The sequence below is a fragment of the Dermacentor andersoni genome, chromosome 6 (genome assembly GCF_023375885.2).
Source record: "Dermacentor andersoni chromosome 6, qqDerAnde1_hic_scaffold, whole genome shotgun sequence".
Classification (NCBI taxonomy): Eukaryota; Metazoa; Arthropoda; class Arachnida; order Ixodida; family Ixodidae; genus Dermacentor; species Dermacentor andersoni.
Genome location: NC_092819.1, coordinates 68,186,764 through 68,207,033, shown reverse-complemented (window position 1 = coordinate 68,207,033; position 20,270 = coordinate 68,186,764). Strand labels below are relative to the sequence as shown.

The window sequence follows — 20,270 nt, the reverse complement described above, 5'->3', positions numbered from 1 at the left end:
AAGTCTGGCAGTTGCCTGAACGCCATATACGCCAGTTGTAAATATACGTTATTTTACAACTGGCGTATATGGCGTTCAGGCAACTGGCAGACTTCGTCTTCGTCTAGTCCAATCCAACTTCTTCGTTCCCTTCACCCTAACATCACCCTCTCGGTGGAGTAGCTCCGTACCGGTGGAAGTTATAGAGCCTCAGTTAATGGGGGGACATAGGGCTTATTAAGCCTGGCGACGTGAACAACATCGCTGGTGACGTTGCGATGCACTGAAGGCTGACCGACTGGGGCGATCTCGTATGTCACGTCGGGCAGTTGGCGTAAGATCTGGTACGGGCCAGAATACCGGGAAAGTAGTTTTTCCTTCACCGTAACAATATTTTTGTCGTTTTGCTTTAAATCCAGCAAGAGCTTTCAGCCTGCGCTTCAGGCCATGGCATCTCCTGTAAAGTCCTGACTTTATAAATGAGGTGCTGGCCTACTAAATGAAATCGCTGTATGACGTGATAAGCGCGGCGCACATATCACCACACATCTGCTGGCAGAGTGCAAGTGGACCTAGCACCAAAAAAAAAAAAAATTAAGGGGGGGAGGGGGCGAGGCTCGCGGATGCTCCTCCTGTCTTAGATATATCACGTTGCGAGCATCATTCAACTTCCAGCGAAAACGCCTGCTATATAAGACTTGCGGAATCTTTAGTGCCTCATTTCTAGCACTATGTTTCGTTAAAGAGCCTTGCTGTGTTGATTTCATTTCAGTCATGTTGGTTTCATGCATATTGCCACGTTTCTGTATTTCGCCGCGACAGGTCCGCTTCGACGTATATATATAGGCGAACTTACTGTGTATTCTTCGGTAGCTGCCGAAGACGTAGACGAGAACACTGATCGTGTTCACCACCTAAGGAGAAATATTCACGTGAAATGTTTTCGCTTCTGCAAGCTAGCATCTGTATCATGCTATGAAATGAGCCGACGAGTCTCAAGACAAAAGCCTCACCGCGATAGTCATAATGTGGAGAGACGCCCACGATCGCCGCACTGGTCGAATAGGAGTGCCGACTTTGACTGGTTATCATCATTGTCATCGCCATCAGAATCACCCCATTATATCTCCACTGCTGGTTGCGCCAGCTGATCACGTTAGCATGGAGCGAGGTAGCGCGACAGAAAATTCGTAGATGGTACCAAGAGGACTTTCATGCAGAGGTCGAATGATATAGAGAGCTGCCAACGAACGTATTGCAGTCGCTCAAGTGTAACACGAGCATTCGAGAGGTTTTTATTGCGTATAAGAATCCGTAAATACTCATGCAGTGTACGTCCGGGCAAACTTACGCAGCAGCAGCCTATGACAGCAAGAACTCCTTCCTTGGACCACGCCATCTGCGGTCGGACCCCGACGCAGAGCGCTGACTGCGAGGTGGGAGGCAGCGGCAACTTCTGCTTCTTTCTTCTTAATGCAGCTCGTTGACAAACACAACGGCGATGATGAGGATCGCACTAGGGTGAGTAAGTTCGTCATGTGCAAACGGCTGTCGTGCCTTAATCTCTCAACCAATCGCGCTCGAATTTCGCAGAGGTGTCATATCGTGGTGCTTGTAATTAACCTTTTAAGGACGAGACATAAAAATACCCAGAAAAAAGAATATTTCCCATGTAAATTTGCAAAACACATCAAGAATAAGTGTAATCAGCAATGCAAAAAAAAAATATTTTGCTGAATTTTTTTCAGCAATAGGGGGAAAGCTCGAGCCAGGAAACTGGCTTATGTGGTATCAATCGTCACTTACAGAGCATACGTAGACGAGGGACAAAAAGGACGACGAAGACAAGTGCTTGTCTTCCTCGTCCTTTTTGTCCCTCGTCTATAGATGTATGCGCTGTAAGTGACGATTTATACCAGGGAATACCAACTAACCCGAAGCCAAGCCTTGTCTTATGTGGCTTGGGGCGAAGGCTTAATTTGTAATTTGCACGGCAGCTCCATATGTGAACCATAAAAAAATATTATGGGGTTTTCCGTGCAAAAACCACTTTCTGATTAGGAGGCACGCTGTAGAGGAGGACTCCGGAAATTTCGACCACCTGGGGTTGTTTAACGTGCACCTAGATCTAAGTACATGGGTGTTTTCGCATTTCGCCCCCATCTAAATGCGAAAACATCCGTGTACTTACATTTAATTGCACGTTAAACAACCCCAGGTGCTTGAAATTTCCGGAGTCCTCCACTACGGCGTGCCTCGTAATCAGAAAGTCAAAATGCGGCCGCCGTGGCCGGGATTCGGTCCCGCGACCTCGTGCTCAGCCCAACACCATAGCCACTGAGCAACCACGGCGGGTTATGTGAACCATAGTTGTACATTTAAGTTGCTTTACATCACGTGTATGACTCCACTCCAGCCGGAGATCTTACATTGGCCTGTCTCCTCTGTCAGTGCTTTCAAAAGAAAGCGAGCCGTATGCAAAACTTCTTCATACCGTGTTTCTGCTTCAAAACAACCAATGACGCTTGCTGCATGTCATTCAGTATTGACCGAAGACATTTAGCTAGGAACTTAGTACGCAGTACTGAAACTCAGCAAGAAAAAAAACATCTGCTATGTTGCCTGAAGGCAACACTTGTCAATGAAGGGTTAATAACAGGCCCGAGTACAAAGCTCGGCGACTGAAACGCCATACTCGAACATTGCGGCCGGCACTTTCTTCCGCCACCGGTGGGCGCTGAAGACCCTGAGATTATGCATTTTTGTGTCACATGAAAGCGAGAATGTTTTTGGTACATCGTAACTGCATTCGGCCTAATCAGCGATCGCTGGTGGCGCAAGAAGCGCCGGCCGCCACGCTCATTGTGAACACCGACGTCAGCACGGCTGAAGTACGCTGTCAAAAATATATTAGCAACTCCATGGAGAACGCTTTTCTTTTTACTACGACAAGCGTTAAGTAACTGAAAGTGGGTTCGCCTTTCACGCCTGTGCCTCCGTTATCGTCATCGACGCTGTAGGTGATGTCCATACTCACTCCGTTCCTATGGTTCCCGCTGAGTAACGGAAACGGATCTCTAAGGCTAGAGATGCTTCTGCAGGCTGCATGCGCCAGAAATACGCCATGTTTTGTAGAACGCCGATTGTGTCGCTGCCGGGCCACCTCCTCGTGCTGAGCTTAATCATTACACCGCAAGACTAAGAAAAAGCAAACTGTGTCCACAAGCACTACCACATTTCTAGCCTATATTTTCCCGTTTTAGTATCCACATATTTCTTTGCTGTAATATTTTGTTATTATTCACTTCATATCGGTATCGGTTCACTTTCTTTCAGTTTGATAATTCTCAGTAAGTATATTCGTTTAAGTTTATTTTCCTGGAAATATGTATTTTCTTGGACCCTTTGTAATCATCCTTCATCGCCAGTCCTATATGTGGGTTTGCACCATTTCAAAAAGAAATAACCAGACAGCGAACACGGCTAGCGCTGCAGGCAAAGTAAGCACTACCGTATATAGAATGGCATTTTGACCTACACAGTACTTCCAGTGAACGCCTGCTTGTTGCAAGTAATCAGACAATAAATGACTGCATGGTACTGGAAAAATCCAGTCGCCTATAGAGTTGTAATGACCGTGAAGAAGCAGGACAAGTTGGGGGGGGGGGGGATTGTTCTTTTTTTGTTTATTTCAGCATACAGATAATGGGGAAAAAACATTAGATTTTCTACATACAGTTACACTCACCATTCTGTGATGCGCAACATACGATTCTAGAAGCGACGATGACGACGGCGTCAAAAAGATGGCGGCGCAGTTTTCTATGCGTTCAACTGGTCCTGAACCAACCCTCGGGCTTGGTGAAAAAACACAGCCCGCAGATAACACACGCTGCTGTGAACATCTCAGACAAACTTTTCCTTCTTATATATGCCGCGCGTGGAGCTCACAAGTGGATCGCGAAGTCACCCTTTTCTCAGACTGTCTCTATTCAGCGAAGCCTTCTCCTCACCCTTTGGCGGGACATCCATATTTAGTCATATAGTAGATTCCCATGCGCGGCTGACATTGCCCACTAGCTGACAATAATCAAGAAGGGTGTTTGGATCAGTGCGCTTCCGTCTACTTTTACTCGGCGTATTTATTGACGCAGTTTTACAATCGAGTTGAAATAACATAATTTATGCATTTCGAATTTCTAATAACAATTACGTGCTTCCGGAAGCACGACTATCGTACCACCGCCGACAGTCGTCTACCAACGCTCGGCTGCAGCCGCCCGCCGTTGGATTGAAACTGGCCGCACTGCTTATCAGTGTCGTAGCCATCAAGTCTCGCTAATTTCGATTAGTCTTGAACCTTCAACTATAGTCTCTAACCACGCAAAACTTAAGGGCAGACCACACACATGCTTGCCAGCGCGCGTTCCCTCCTGGCCATTCCTGGCAAGAAGCCCTGGCAAACTTCGCTTCGTATTGAGCAAAATGCGAGCGAAATGTGGAATTGGGATGCGGCTACTGTCCGTCGCTCAAGCTCGTGCGCGACAAAGCCGCTCCGCACTACGTAGTTACGGCCCGATCGGAACACGTGAGCGCGTGCGCACTCTCAGCCCTGTCGTGCACGCAGTTCGCCACTACGGTTGCATGTAGCGGTGCGTCCGCGCGCTAACAGATTTCACTGTCGCCGTCCAATCGTAAAGAAAGCCTAACGCTGCCTGCGCGCCTGGCTGCCCCGATGTGACGCTGTTAGCCGGGGGCTCTGGCACCCGTGGAGGTGGCCGGGAAAAGCAGACGACGCGAAATCTCTCCGGGCGCATTGCCTGTACTTTCACGTATTGCTGGAGCTTCTCACAGGATATATCCCCACGCATTTTAATTTTAAGCTCTCGTTTCTCTCAGCTCTCACGCGTTGCCGCCTCGACAGTTGAGCCTTCTCGTGCCTTTATTTTTTTTTCCTGTACCTTTTGAAATGCTTAGCCGTTATATTGTAGTATCTAGGGTATGTATGTGTGTTACGTTAAACGATTTATCGTTCGAAACTAATTATTGTTGGTTTCCCACACAATTCATTGTGTGAACTGGTAGTTTGTCTTAGATGGCAGAGTTTAATTGTAGTCTGCCTAGTTTTTTTCTCTTTGCACTGCGATGATTCATCAATTGATTTGTCAATTTTCGAGTTTGTACGCGTAATCTGTCGTGCATTTGCGTTTATGTAATGCTTACTATTATTCTTGTCCTGGTACATTGCTCCTCTTAATTTCATGTTGCGTGCAATTTTATTGTGCGAATAAATGCTTTTGCTACGTGCTCCTTTTTTTACCTTGTCTGATAACGCTTGTTTGACGTTGGTGTAATCGTGCCTCCCCCCTCCCCTCATGATGTGCCTTCTTTAGGACCATGTAAGATATTCAGAAATAAGTCTATGAAAAAATAAACATGTCCTGAGTACTCACGCCGGAAAGCAATTAATATTTTTGTGTTCGATGTAATAAAAATTTTCACAATTTCGCTTTTTAGTTATAATGCCAGCTTGGCTAGCAACTAAATACACTAATAAAAGAGTAAAAAAATTATGCCCTATAATTTCACACTTGGCGCACAATTTTTTGCTCCATCCAATCTTAAGTGCGACTGCCGCATGCAGCAGGCAATGGCACACAAACCCACGCAGCAGAACATACGATTTTTTTCATGAAAAGAAAACCATTCCTAAAGGTTGCTGCGCTTAGCTGAAATATCATTTGTGCGTTTGTACATTTCAATGATATTTGAACTTGAATATTTGCCTCTGGAGTGACGCACTTAATAAGTGAATAAAGAAATACATACAAGATATCGAAAAATAAATTTAGAAAAAGTTTACAGTCCCTTTATCATACGCTAAAGAGGATGATGGCGAAAGCCGACGTGCTCACGAGACATTCATTAGAATACTTGTCATATTTATTCGAATGCGCCGTTGCTTCTTGTTACTTGTTTTCTCCCATCAAATGTCGTGGGTTCGAGTGCCTTAACTAACTTCATCCTAATTAACTGTACCTTAATAACATATATACTAATCAACGGTGCCTTAATTCACTTCGCCTTAATTAACACCAACGGTAGTGGGTTCGACTCTCTGCCTTCACGATGTCAATTGGAATACAATTTGTAGATATGGCCGGTACGCCGATATCTACAAGTGGGTTCGACTCCCACCAAAGGTCGAGGGTTCGAGTGCCTTAATTAACTGTACCTAATTAACTTTGCCTTAATTAACGCCACCAATGTTGAAGGCCATGCTGCAGAGTAGCGCAGATACGGGGCCCCCGCGGGATGCCGTGACGAGCTCGCTCGCTGAGCTCGCTGCGGTTCGCTGATGATAACCACGTGCTCCTATTGGCATTTATGGGTGTCGTAACTCAAGGCCTGAAAGCCCAGATCTGACGAACTCAGTCGCCTTTCCGAGTTGCACACCCTCGAGATGTTTCGCCATCATGGTGGAAGCTCGCCACTTTAGGAATCCTTTCAACGCGAGTCAGGAGTGCGACATCCATCGCATAGCCAATGTAGGCGCTGCAGACGTATACTCGCACGAGCGAACACGAAGGCAAAGTTTGCTCGGCCCTCGGAAAGTGTGTGATTGCCGTAGAGACAAGTGCGAAGGAAAATTGCTACTCATGTCACTTGGTGCGAGAGTCGCCGAGCGTAGCGATGTAGTACAGTGTAGCATAGCACATGGATGAGATACCATGAACTCAACCACAAGCTGAGGGATAGCCTCCGAGTTCGCCGCGACGTAGACGGAAAAATCGGAAGTAGTGGTGTCTATGTGAACCTTCAAAATCAAATTTTAACTGCCCGCCACGGTGAAGTTCAGTAAGTAGAGAAGGCACCACCCCGCTTCGCCGTAGCCTTCGCCGTGCAACGCATTCAAGAAGGACCGGAAGCACCACAATGGGGATCAAAGGCGTTCTTTGATTGCCAATATCTCCGCTTCTGCTGGGCACATTGCAGTACCTTTTTATTGCAAAGTATTTCTGAACTAGTATATTTTAACGTCCAATGCCTTTCTCGAGTGGTTCAGACCCCCTTCAGTTCTATTTTGAAAACGTCGCGTGCTTTGGAACGTAGCGGAATACATGTCGTCGGGCCCTCTATCTCTATTGCAGACACGTTCACTTTCTCCTTGCTATCCCCGAACCCAAGGGATTCAAGGAGGCCAGAGGACACTAAACCGACAGCTGGCTAGGTATATTTGCAATCTAATAAAACATGCCCCATCGTTTCACTAGCTTTAGCGCAGCAAGCACATGCTTCTGGTTCTCGCCTCCGCGGATGCGTGCACACGTGTGCCCTCTGGTTGTGGTGCGAGGAATTAAGCGGATCACGCAGCGCGCGTCCTCCGCTGGAATTGGTTGGCCTATTCGGCTAGAGAACAGCCACGCCGCATCTGTCACGAAAACCCGGCGAGGATCACAATGAAAAGCTTCGCTTTTAAAAACTTAGCGGTCGCCAGTGGCCGCTGAGAAACTGCTGAATCACACCACTGATTGAGCCTCCCGATGCATCTACCATTACGCTCGTGGGGACGTCGTGCTGCGGGCGCACCGGGAGAGGTGCTGATAAGAGGGCCTCTTTGATAGCAATGAATGCGTTGTTGTTGATGGCGGCGAACAAAGCAAGGGAAGGTGGAGTTGGCTGTGAGAGTGATGGCTGTGACTTTGGAGGGAAGGGTACGTATGCCGCTGGCGTCAACCAAGTGACCCAAAAACTCCAAGGATGGAAAGCCAAATTCATATTTCGGCGCCTTGGTGATTAGGCATTGCTTTGTGAGACGCTCGAAGAGGCGAGGCACTGGTGACCAGGAGGTCCACTTAGGCCGACACGAGCGGCAGGCCTGGAAGGATGACATCAATGAAGCGTTGAAACCTTTACGCGGTGTTTCTAAGGCCATAGCCCATGCGGGTGACTTGGAACAGCGGGCGTGGGCTGACAATGGCAGTCACGGGAACGTCTTCTGGAGCGACGGGAATTGGATGATATGGCTTCTCGAGGTCGAGCTTAGTGAATAGCGTGCATCCAAGCAAGCCCCTTGTGAAACCTTGGATGTTGCGTAAGGGCTAGTGGTCTGGAACAGTCACCATGTTTAAGTCGCGGTAATCCCCACAAGGCCGCCAGTACCCGCTTCTTTTCGGAACCATCTGCAAGGGCACCAACCATCTGCAAGGGCACCGACCATCTGCAAGGGCACCGACCGGCTGCTTGAAGACCGGCGTGAAATTCCGGTCTGAACCATGTACTCGAACTCCAGACGTGCAATGCGGTACTGTTCAGGAGCGACACGGCGTAGTGTGGTATGGGTCGCCTGGCCATTGGGAACGATACGATGGACAACGTCATCCTTTACAGGCTTAGTCTAGTCTGGTGCAGCGGTGATGGAGGGAAACTCTAGGAGCAAATCCTCATATGGAGCTTCAGCTAGCACACGAAAAGTAAAAACGAACGGGAAAAGGTGAGAAGAAATACACGTGACTGAGAGACCTGTGCTTGAGTCGAGCATTTTCTTTCGGGCTATGTCAACCAGAAGAGAGAAGTGGGAAATGAAATCTGTTGAGTATAGCATGACTTCCGTTGGCGACGAGGAAAATTCAGTGGAACGATTGGCGCAGGCCGAAGATTAGAAACAGCGATCTGCGTCGGTACACAGGAATACTCGTAGCATACACAGCTTGAAATTGAGAGATAGGGGAAACGGTGCAGTCGACAGAATTTGCCGGTAGGATACTGATCTCGGTGCTTGTATCGGCAAAAACTTGACTCCGCTGGTGGTGTCGGCGACATAGAACCGGCGAGTTGGTGCGTCGAGAGAACCACTCGTCGCTATTAGTGGTACCGGTTGTCGTTTTCCACCCTGGTACGCAAGCGTGTGTAACGCTGCTCGGCAACGCCGAACCGCTGATGTGCTAAAAAAATTCAGTACCGCGTTGCGGTCCGAGTGAGCGATTCGGGAACGCGGATCGAGTGCGCCAGTAGTTGTGGTGAAGGTAGGATTGGCCTCGAGAATGTCCAGCGCGAGCCGCAGTCGCCATTTGATTGGGTCTGCGGAAGCATGTGTAGGCTACTAAGCGCAATAAAAACTTCGCAACTTTATTTCAGTAGTTGCGAGAGAGCCAACGGCGCCTCCTCCCGCCATCAATTCCTCTTCTCCTTCCTTGTAGCCTATCTTCGCACCAGCTGACGTGGTTGACCAGGGCCTCACTCGAAGAAGAAGCAGAAAAACGCGCCACAGGTGTCCCCCCCCCCCCCCCTCCTGCAGACAAGTGGCCGTGGTCGCCTGAAAAGTTATTTCGGCGGGCACGCTGATAATGAGGGAAGGTTTCACCATCTCGAGAGCGACTGTGTCCTTACGTCCAATGCGCAGTATAGTAAATGGGTCTTCTGAACTTCTTAGCGGCTGGGAAGAGGTCGTCATAGTGAGGTTGAAGAAGACAACGAAGCTCGCCAATACGGACAAAAATTTGAGCGGACGTTTGCAGGCATAAGGGTAGTAGAACATTACGTGGACTCGTGTTCGCCGAAGTTGGCGAAGGGGGCAACGATTGCGTAAACGTCCGCAGAGGCTGAACGAAATAAGCTACATGAGGAACAGACGGCGTGGAAGAGGCGGCGACGGGATCACCCGGCAAGCGTAGGGTGCACGTGCAAATCATCTGGGCTACTGAGCAGGAGAGCTCTGTTCGGAGGGTAGGTCGAAGGCCAGGCAGCACGATTGGTAGGTGTGAAACACTACAGGCAGCGCAAGGCTTAGCAGCTTTCAACCGCCGGTGCAGTCTCTCGATGGTGCCATGGGATGCTAGGTGATAACCTGTTGTGCGCGCGTGCACGCAACCCAGGAGAGATGTTAGGGATGTAAAAATGGCGCACTCGGACTGCCTGCCGTCGTCAATAGTCACCTTCGATGGTGCACCAAAATGGCTGATGCAGGTAAGCAGGAAAGTATGGACAACTGTGTCTGCCGTGATGTCAGGCATGGGAGCCGCTTCAGGCCATTAAGTGTACCAATCAATCCATGCAGGCACGTGCGTATAACCACGGGATGATGGTAAAAGTTCCACGATGTCCAGAGACGAGAAGCGTGGCGCGCCGTTGTAAGTGCAAACGCTGAGAATTGTTCCGTGACCCAAGTTTGCGAAAGGCTTATTTAAGAGCGGCACAGATCTAGTGCATTCATCGCACAGCTCGCTAAAGCATTGGCCTGAAATACGCTCACCGAAAATCCACACATTTCTACCTCATTTGTGGCGCAGCCTGCTAAAGCGCCGAGTTGCGCTCCTTGAGGAACCCGTACGTGTGACATGGGTTCGATTTTGCTTGGCATCCCAGAAACTTAAGGGATCTTTTCGTTATTGTGAAGTGGCACATTCCTAGTCGCACATACCTAGTTGCCCAAGTTAGCGTCAAGGAGTTTCAATGAACAGCGGTACCTAACTAGTCCCGAATACACCCTTGTCGGGAGGAAATAGGTTCGTTGAAGAGTGGCACATATGAACACATTACAAAATGTTCAGTGACCCAACTAGGTCCGGCGGTTGTTTTTCAATCCTGTTCCCTCGGCAAAGCAGCCCAATGCACTACCCATTCGGCCATGTACTTCCCAGTTAACCAGATAAGGGGGAAAACGGCTACAGACGAACGTAGCCCCAGGAAAGCGCGTGATTTACCCTATGAATGCTAATGCATTCGAAAATTTTTGTATCTATGTGAAATGTTACAATTAGTATACACCAAAAACGCGTGAGCTGGAAGCAAACCCCATTGCGTTTAGTAATGATTTTGAACCGAACGCTTGGACTAACAGCATTTCTTTCTCGAGGTAGCACGAGAGGAAGAAATGTAGCTTGAGAGGCCATGTAATGAGTAGAGCAGATAACTAGTTATCTATTAAATTGCAGAAAGGGTGCCGAGGAGCGCAATTGAAGAACGTAAAAACTATAGCTGATATTATCAAATTAGGAAATTCGCAGGCACAATGTCCAATTAGCTGGTGCAGGGCAGGAGTAATTGGAGATCACCGAAAGAAACATGCGCCCTGCAGTGGACACAGCTATTATCGTTATCATTATCATGATGATGATCATGATGATGATGATGATGATGACGATGTGGCTGATGACTCGGCTAAACTCTTCACAGGGATGACTCAAGCCTACAGACATTTAAACAAAGACCGTTTCATGTTTCACAAAGACTCTCTGCCACGAATGTCACACCCGCCTCCCTTACGAAGATTCATTGCGAGCAGTACACCGACGAACCCTAGAATACATGCGTCTTTCAGCATGTGGCTTATATTTAGGTTCACCTTAAAGAACTCCAGGAGGCAAAAGTAATTCCGAGTCTCTTTCTGAATGGCATTCCTTTAAAGCAGGTTGTGGCTTTGGCACCTGAAACCCCAAAACGTAATTATTTATTTGCGGACGCAATGCATTACAAGGACTCTCTCCATGCGTTCAATGAGATTACAAAGCACCATCAGCTCGGCAGGAGGGTCTATCCCCCGCCCCACGCCAAGCTCTCCAGGGCTCAGTCTTCCGCCCTTCGCATGCTGCAGACCGGGTCCTATCCCAGCTTAGCCGGAGTCAGCAGGTACGCGGACTCGTTCGAGCCCAATTGTCCAGATTGCGGAGATCTGCACTTTAGAACACATGCTCTGGCGATGTCCCTCGTTACGAAACCACGAACATCTGACCACGGAAGGAGAGTGGGAGGAGGCACTCAAGAACTCCAACCTCGCCGCTCAGCTACGGGCCGTCCAGAGGGCCAGCGGCGCGGTGGTCAAGCACCGCCTGCCCGTCCCGACGTGGGAGCGGCCCGCAGCTGCTCCTCCCTCGTAAGGGGGTTTTGGAGTCGCTCCTCAGGACCTAAATAAAGTTGATTGCCTAACTGTCTGCCCTAGATAACGACGCGGCAATTAGGAGTGGCCTGCCACATCCCTTTTTGTTGTTTCTCAGTCCTCCGTTTTACCATATGCTGCGCATGGCTAACAGACTGGGTTTGTACGGTATGACCTTTGTAGTATGAAAGACACTATGGGTGAGCTTGTGCGAAGGTTTAAATGAAGCACGTTAGCTAGCCTATGGTAAACAACAAAGACAAAGCACGGTCGATCATGACTGGTCGAGTATCGCGAGCGGCTGCACTAGGTCCATATCAAGCTCCTTATACCTTCCCACATGCAAGAACTTCGGCACAAGGAAAGGAACAGAGAAAGGAAATAGCTAACCTGGCGACAGGCTTCCTTTAAGGTCAGCAAAACTGTAAGCGAAATTCTATCGCTTTACTATTAAGGCGAAAGCTTAGACGGCTAATGGGGTGAAAAATCCTTTGTCCTGCGTTGCGCCGTCCGGCTTATGGCGCCAAATTCATAGGGAGTCGAACCCACTTGGAGATATGCGCGAACTGGCGATATCTCCAAATTGAATTACAATTCACATATGAAGTACGAGAGTCGAACCCACTACCTTCGGTGTGAGTCGAACCCTCGAACTTTTGGTGTTAATTAAGACGAAGCTGACTATGGCACTCGAACTCGTGATCCAACCAGAGATATGGGCGAACTGGGCATATCTCCAAGTTGGATTCCAATTAACTGTCAAGGTCGAGAGTCGAAAGCCCTACCTTCGGTGTTAATTAACGCAGCTAAGTTCATTGAGACACGCTTATTAAGATAGAGGTCATTAAGGCACTTGAGCCCGCAACCTTTGGTGGGAGTCGAAGCCACGATCTTTGCTGTTAATTAGGGTGAAGTTAATTAGGCGCCGTTAATTAAGGTAGAGTTAAGTAAGGCACTCGACCCCACGACGTTTGTTGGCGCAAAACAATAGGAAGTAACGAGGCAATAAAATGAAAATGTCATGTAATGAATGTCTCGTGAGCGGGAAGGTTTTCGCCTTCAACCTCTCTAGCGTATGCTGAAGTGGCTGTCAGCTCTTATTCTTTTATTCACACGTGACGAACGTGACCGTTCGATCGGGCTCCGGTCGCGGCGGCTGCAGGGTCCCTCCAACCTCCGAACGCCTTCTCGATCTCGAGCGCCAGCTCGAGTGTCAGCCGGTCGTTGTCACTGGCCGCCACCAGCTGCACGCCGACGGGCAGACGGGATCGGGCGCCCAGGCCCACGGGACACGCCGTGGCTGGAAGACCCAAGACGTTAAACACACCCGCGTACGCGAAGTTGAAAGGCCTCAGGGTGGGCACGCCGTGATACGGCGCGGGTTCCGGGTGCGTCGGAAGCAGCAGGACGCCGTCGCTGCCCAGCAGAGACTCCAGGTCGAGTCGCAGTTGCTGAACCCGAGCGCAGAGTGAGCGCGACGTGGCCGATTCTTTCTTGGAGCCCGGACCGATGCCTTCGGCGAGCGCGAGCGTGATGGCGTTGATGGTGTGCTCCGACTGGCCGACCATCCAGCGCAGTAACTCCAGGCCCGGAGACATGGGGCTGCCGCTCTCGCGCAGCACCTGCCGAAAGGCGGGCCCGTCGCCCGAAGCCATCATGGCGGCCCACATCTCGAAGGCGAGCCGCAGAGAGGGAAGCCGCACGGGAGACACCCGGAGGCCCGCGTTGTCCCGCAGGTGAGACGCCACCTACGATCGCGCGAGAAATGGGAACTGTGCTCGGTACTGGTGCCACGAGAACGCTTTGAGTGCCGGAGATCTGTCAGACCTTTAGATTAGCTCCTTTTTTTTTAGGGCACTGTACTTGATGTTCTAACATTTGGTCACTGTAATAAATCGATACCTTTCGCTTCACTCTATTTTGTGATCGTTGAACGAATAGATCATGGTGAAAACGCAGGAGGAGCGCCCTAGCTCGCACCCAAGCAGCACGAGACGAAAATTAATTGGAATACAATCATTACACAGTGCGACATTTCCTTTCGCGTATTCATCGCGCAGTGAGATTTGTAGAAACCTGCGCTACATATGCGCCACGGACTTCTTCGCTATTGACCAGGCGTGATGTGCTCGTACTCGTGCAATATCACGAGCACTAGGTGACAAGTCCAGTGGATGTCCTTCTTGGCCCTAATACGATCTGCCTAAGATCTTTTGAAAGGTGGCTGATCATGTAAGGAAGACATACAGCACCACGCTGTAAAAAATTGGGGAGTGTTTTCAGTACCGTTGAAATGTCTTCCGTTCCACTGTTCAGAGAAACTTACTTCACGAATGGTCAGCAAGTAAACTTATCAGACCACTGTTAGGCTGCGGAACTAAACTTGAGAGTACGCGTGTTCGCAAAAACACCTTACGCAACAATTGTTCGCAAGTTAAAATGTCATCCAATATTGATGCTGTTGACATATTATTAGGGAAGGAGGGCAGCCAAAGAGCACCTACGAACGAAACACTTTGCGAATTGGGCCCCAGATGCTTTTTTGGGCTAGAATTTTTGACTCACAGTTTGCACTCCAAATATTTGAAATGTGCCTTCGTTCCTCGATAGCCAGAGCCTTGGATCACCGAGACTGCACCGCTGCATATCTCGAAGGCATCTGCGATGCCACAATTCGTGGCATGTGCACGACTCCTTAACTCGTGAAATGTTATTGCACAAACTGTGCATACACGGTCGTCGTGGTACACCACTAACCTTGGTGATATCTTATTTATGCAAGCGATTACAACACGTTAATTTAGGCAATTACAAGTCGTATGTTTTCCCTGTTTTAAGTGGCGTCACACAAGGGAGCGTATTAGGCCCATTATTGTTTAACATCTATATTAACGACATTATTATTATAGATTTTACCATAAAATTTGTGGTATACGCGGAATACACCAGTACGTTTCTATCTATCCCAGATGCAGGCGAAAGAATAACGAGATGGAATAAGTTACTATAGCAATTATTTCTTTGGTCCAATGAAAATGTAATAACGATTAACACCAAGAAATCTGAAGCTATGATTTTTCGAGCAATAAATAAAACAAATTCTTTTTAACCAGCCACTTGCGTATGGTGGTCAAGAAATCTATATTGTCAGTGAACATAAAATTCTTGGTGTCAACTTTTTACTCCCTGAGTTGGGATGAGCATGTCACCAATGCGTGTAAAAAAAGCTGCTTCTGTAGCTGGCGTACTTGCTGGCTGTCGATGTCTCCTCCCGACGCAGGTTAGGGCACAGGTGTATCCCGCCCTTTTCCCACCCAAACTAAGTTATTGCAGTAAAGTGTGGGCGACTATGACTAAAGCGAACTTTGCAAAACTTCAGGTTTTACAAAACACGATCAATCGCCATATAATTAACCTTGATTATATGTCGTCAACAACACCAGCGATAAATAAGTACGGTATTTCCATTGCTGAACAGATGTATGCATTTCGCATTTTGCGTTCATTTTATTTTGTTTCTGATGTCTTTAAGCAGTTTTTAACAAATACTGCATGATTAACGCCTAGGGTCTCTATCGCATGTATACTAGAAACAGTGATATCTGGTATGTTCCAAAGTCTCGAAATAATTATAAACACCTAACACTGCACTACAGCTTTCCAAGAATACTTAACCAGTACAAGCACGCCATAAATTTCTCGTTGCAAGTACTACACATTTTTATTGCAAACATAGGGTATTAGCATTGCTATGTTCATATTCTATCATAAGTTTTCTTCGCCAGGTTCTTGCTGATCTTTCTTTTGTTACTTTACTTTATTTGTACATTAACCGAAAACTGAAAATTTCATGTCGTATAGAAGTGGGGTTTTTCTGTGTAAACACAACGCGGACCAATGTACGTGCCGGTTAGTGCATTTGTTGTTTGTGTTTTTGAGTTTGTGTACAATACTGTCTGTCGTTCTTGCCACCTGCCTTGTAGGGGTTTTCCGGCCTTGTCAAGCTGCTGACACCAGCTTTTGGCCGGCTAACCTCTCCAAAAAGCTTTTTTTCTTTTCTTTTTTCCCCCTCACTTTCTGGTGATTAAAGCGAATTGAATTGAATTCCAATCGGATCGTATTTTCTTGCTCTTATACCTTATGACACGCACATGTAGAAACGGTGAAATACTCACGTCTGTCACTGCTGCCTTTACGTCTGGGTGGACAGCAGACAACGTGAAGCACCTATCGATTTCTGTCAGGTAGTGCACGCGAATAGCGCGAATGTTGACCTGCATGGCCGGAAGAACGATACAGGTCAGCGGTGCACTTAAGGACTGCATTTCACTGTCGCAGCACTTCGAACGAAGATCTGCTTTTTAACGCTAAACTAAACATCGTGTATGTCATACTGAGAAAAGAAAAAAAAGCAAAGTGAACAGTTGCATAGACCAAGAATTTAGGATTAAAAGAAAAGAACTGCCAAAAATTTACATACACAGGGTAGCATAATAAAGCCAGCAGCTTGCGGAGAACGCAAAATGCAAGTCGTGGTGGCCGTTCCCTATGGAGGAATCAACAGTGGTCGAACAAGAGATGTCACTAGAGTCAACATTTTTGACAAAGGGGAGAATTGTCTAAGCCAGGGCAGCAACTGCTTAAGACAAGTCACATTGCCAATACGTTGGTGCCAGCAACAGCTCTTGTTCGACCCTCATTCACCACTTCAAACCTCTATCTTCCCGTGAATCAGTCTTGATCCGACCTAGGTATAGTTTCATATGGTACCTTAGGTCGAAGTATCATCTAAGTATCAAACAATGACATTAAAGTTATTGGACCTTATAATGTACTTCAATAACTCTTTCATTTAGAAGACTCAATGCACGTATATTTTTTTGCGTTATGTTTTTTTTACTGTCTGCATTGGTGCTTGGGCGGCAAGCGATGTCATGATACCAAGATGATACCTGCATGGCCCTAGTGCTCAGATGCTCCCGATTTCAATCACTAAAAGGGGACGAAAATCACATTGCCGCAACCTGTTGGCGCTTAAGGTGCTACAAATCTTCACTCTAGCGTTTGTCTTTCCTGTCGTGTTAGATTAAGCGTGGTACACGCTGCCGGCAGTTCATCAGAATCATAAACAATTATCAAGTAAAAGCAATGCATAGCCGTACGCTACACACATTTAACGGAAGACTCACGATGATGGTGAAATTGAGGAAATATAGCTCGTTAAATGAACGCGCATGCAACGCTGTACGCAATGTACCGCGCCACGGCAATGGCAACGGACGAAGGAATATCCGCGGGAAATTTCGCCCTCTTTGGCGGAATCATGCTAACGTGCTAACAATTGTTTAGTATTGCTGTGGAGCGCCCGAGTCCGAGCAGCACGGTTGCGAGCAGCGCGGCGTGGTTTCGCGAGAAATGTAAACAAGAGAGGAGAGCTGGCCCGATAGGCAGAGCAACGCCATGAGCAACGTCAACTACCGGCTTCACTTTCGCTTCACAAAGAGTGACGTCAGGGCCTCTCCTGAGTTTCCTTCCTCCGTGGTCCAGCATCATTTCTCTTAATGGTGACATTAGATGCGCCATACCTTGAAACAGCTATGGCATAAACAAGAACCCGTGTCCATAGTGGAAGGTTGGAATTATTGAGTTTTTATTGCATGTAGTTGTTTAAATAAAGCGTATACCGGCCACTCAACATGTGTATATAGATTTGTAAATAAAGTGTTTTCAGTGCATTATGATTCATTCCTTTAAATGCAGGCACACATTCCCCAAGGTACTTCGCATCTCTAAAGGAATTAAGTTTAGAAAGCATGGAAGGTATGTGCCAGCCCGAGCCAAATGCAGAGAATAATTACTAGATGACCTTCCGGAATGCATTTATACTCTTTGCTGAGCAAATATACGTTAACCAGTTAATGCACGTCTGCACAATAAAGAGCTCCACATATGCAAAATTATTGCATAGCTGGGCCGTCACAACAGGGCCTCATGGGTCAGGTGTGCTGCATAAGATGTCAAGCCTATAATTGATAAATATTTTTTGTGTAGCACACAAAGCCCAATAGTAGCGTAAGGCAGTGCACATAAGAGATACAAGGATCGAGCATCGTACTGCAGAGCAGATGAGGACACATATCCAGTAATATCGTATGTACGAGTCACATATAAAACCTACATATACGAGATTTTTCAGTAGGGAAGGGTATATGTAAACGCAGTCAAGGATGGTACAAAGTTCAGTAATCTGATGAGAATATCAAGTAAGCAGCGATGGACTAGAGTGGGCCGGCACAAGACAGTAGTAATGGGAGATCGCTAGGAGATGCATTATTCCTGCATTAAAAATGAAATAGCATGATGGTGATAATAATTCAGGTGACAATGACGACTTGCAAGAAAACAATGTAATGGCAAATAACGCTTTAGCATGTGAGCAATAGGCAGGCGTTGGAATATTCTCTCCCTTTCTTTGAGTGAACTTATTCATCTGCTCTCAATAGAGTTAAATCATTATCAACATCATCCATTTCTTTTCAAGCACAACTTCTGCTTTTGCCCACAGTGGTCTCGCTCATTTACTCTGGCCTGTTGCCAATACAAGTAGCTCAATTAAGCTAAATCATTGCTATCTGCATCTTAAAAGTCTCAACAGCTTCGCTTCTGTTCTGCCACAGTGATGTCAGTGACCAATCTATCCAAACCACTCTTCTTTTTCTTAGTGCATCCCTCCAACGACGAAGCTCACCGGTTCATGTAGCCTTAGCCTGTGACGCGCCTGCTGTGATCCAATGAGCGCAGTCAGCGTGGGCGCCAAGTCCTGGGCGTAGCGGCAGAGCGGCCCAGCGGACAGGAAGGCCAGATGGTGGCCACGAACCTGAGGGAACTGGCCCCCAAGCCCCATCAGGCCCGGAGACGCCTTGTGGCCGAACAGGCCATTGAAGAAGGCCGGCATGCGGATGGAGCCGCCGATGTCGGTGCCCAGACCAAGGGCCGAGCCTGCAGCAGACACCAGGCTGCCTTCGCCCCCTGTTGAACGCAAGGGTGCTCATCCCCGAATCTAGTACAGACATATTGGATAATGCTTAAATGGAGGACAAAAGATACCTAAGCGGGAAAACTTGTGAAAGAAACCAAGGGAAACAAGTGGAAGGGAAGTCTCAATCAGGGGCCAGCATTTCGGCAGCAATGCTTTCCAAAATACAAGCATCACGGACTAAACACTGGCACTAGCTGAAGGCTTAGCTAGTTAGAACGAATGCCCATTAAAATCAATACACATAACTGCGGCCACGCAGAAAGAGCGCTGAGTGACAGTGCCGTGTCTTTCGTGCCTTCTCTCTTGCGGCTGTTGTATTTTAGCTCGCATTTTGAGTATACAGAATAAGACTTCGTAAGCGTTGTACAACAAGGGCAAAAATTGAGAGATGGAGACATACTATATGTGTGTGTTTGTGTACAAGAGAGGGGGAAGCCAAGCGCTTGATTTTCGTTAATGACAACCATGAAAAACCAACAGCTAATGAAGCGAAGGGAAACATAGAGATGGTATTTGTAGTTTTCAATTGAAATGTGGAAATGATAAAGGGAAGTGAAAGTGGACGAAAAAAAACAGCTTGTATTTCTCTATATCGATTCGGCCAGGCATTTGCACCACATTCATATAGTCTGCGATAGCATGTTCCTGTCTGTCCCTTTTTTGTTCTTCTTTATCATGCGCAACGTTTATGAAGTCAAGATGTACAAACTCGTTGGAACAGCTGCACTTGCATGCTAAAAGGCACTCACTATGCTTGTCGTTCATATTTATTGAATATTTTATTCTGAACTCAATATATATAAGGACACAAAAACAACCATCTTTTTTCAAATAAATATAGGTATCTGTACAATCAGGTGTAGTACATCACAACGCTACAGCACTGCCAGCTCTAGGGAGACTTTTCTAGATGTGGAAATTTAAGCCTACTTAAGGGAAAGGGGGAGATTTGTCCCAATGTAGGGAAATTGCCTTCTCGGACATTTATACTCGGGAACAGCTGACATAGCGATCAATTTTGATTTCAGTCACCTCAAATTACCTTCGCAATCACACTTTTTATCGCATTGCAGTGCAGTGAACACATGTAGCCAAGTAAACGACAGCATGTGGGTGTCCTGGGATCTTTAAAGGAGTGCTGCTACTGCTATGTTGCCACTCATATCTCCAGCTGTGCTGTCAGTGACTGCGCACTCTGAACGAAATGTTTGTCAGGCAACCGGCGAAACAAGCCTATGCTGCAACACTAAACGAAGCAGGCGAATCTGGGCGTAGGTGGACACGCATGCCAAGCAACGAATGCAACAATGCGTTCGCAGCGCCAAACAGCCTACCAGCACATGTATTATACTAAAATTCATTGGAAACCACCCATAG

At 47.4% G+C, this 20,270-nt stretch overlaps 1 protein-coding gene across 1 annotated transcript in view; it reads right to left on the bottom strand.

Moving 5' to 3' along the window:
- Positions 1–12,942: 12,942 nt before the first annotated feature.
- LOC126522356 (fatty-acid amide hydrolase 2-A-like) overlaps positions 12,943–20,270 on the bottom strand; it is a 69,903-nt gene continuing 62,575 nt past the window's right edge. Inside the window, exons 5-7 of the mRNA XM_050171091.3 lie at positions 18,603–18,883; positions 16,030–16,128; positions 12,943–13,602 (exon numbers count right to left, since the gene is read on the bottom strand). Coding sequence (XP_050027048.1) covers positions 12,964–13,602; positions 16,030–16,128; positions 18,603–18,883 — 1,019 coding nt within the window. The 3' untranslated portion in view covers positions 12,943–12,963. The remainder of the gene's footprint in view (positions 13,603–16,029; positions 16,129–18,602; positions 18,884–20,270) is intronic.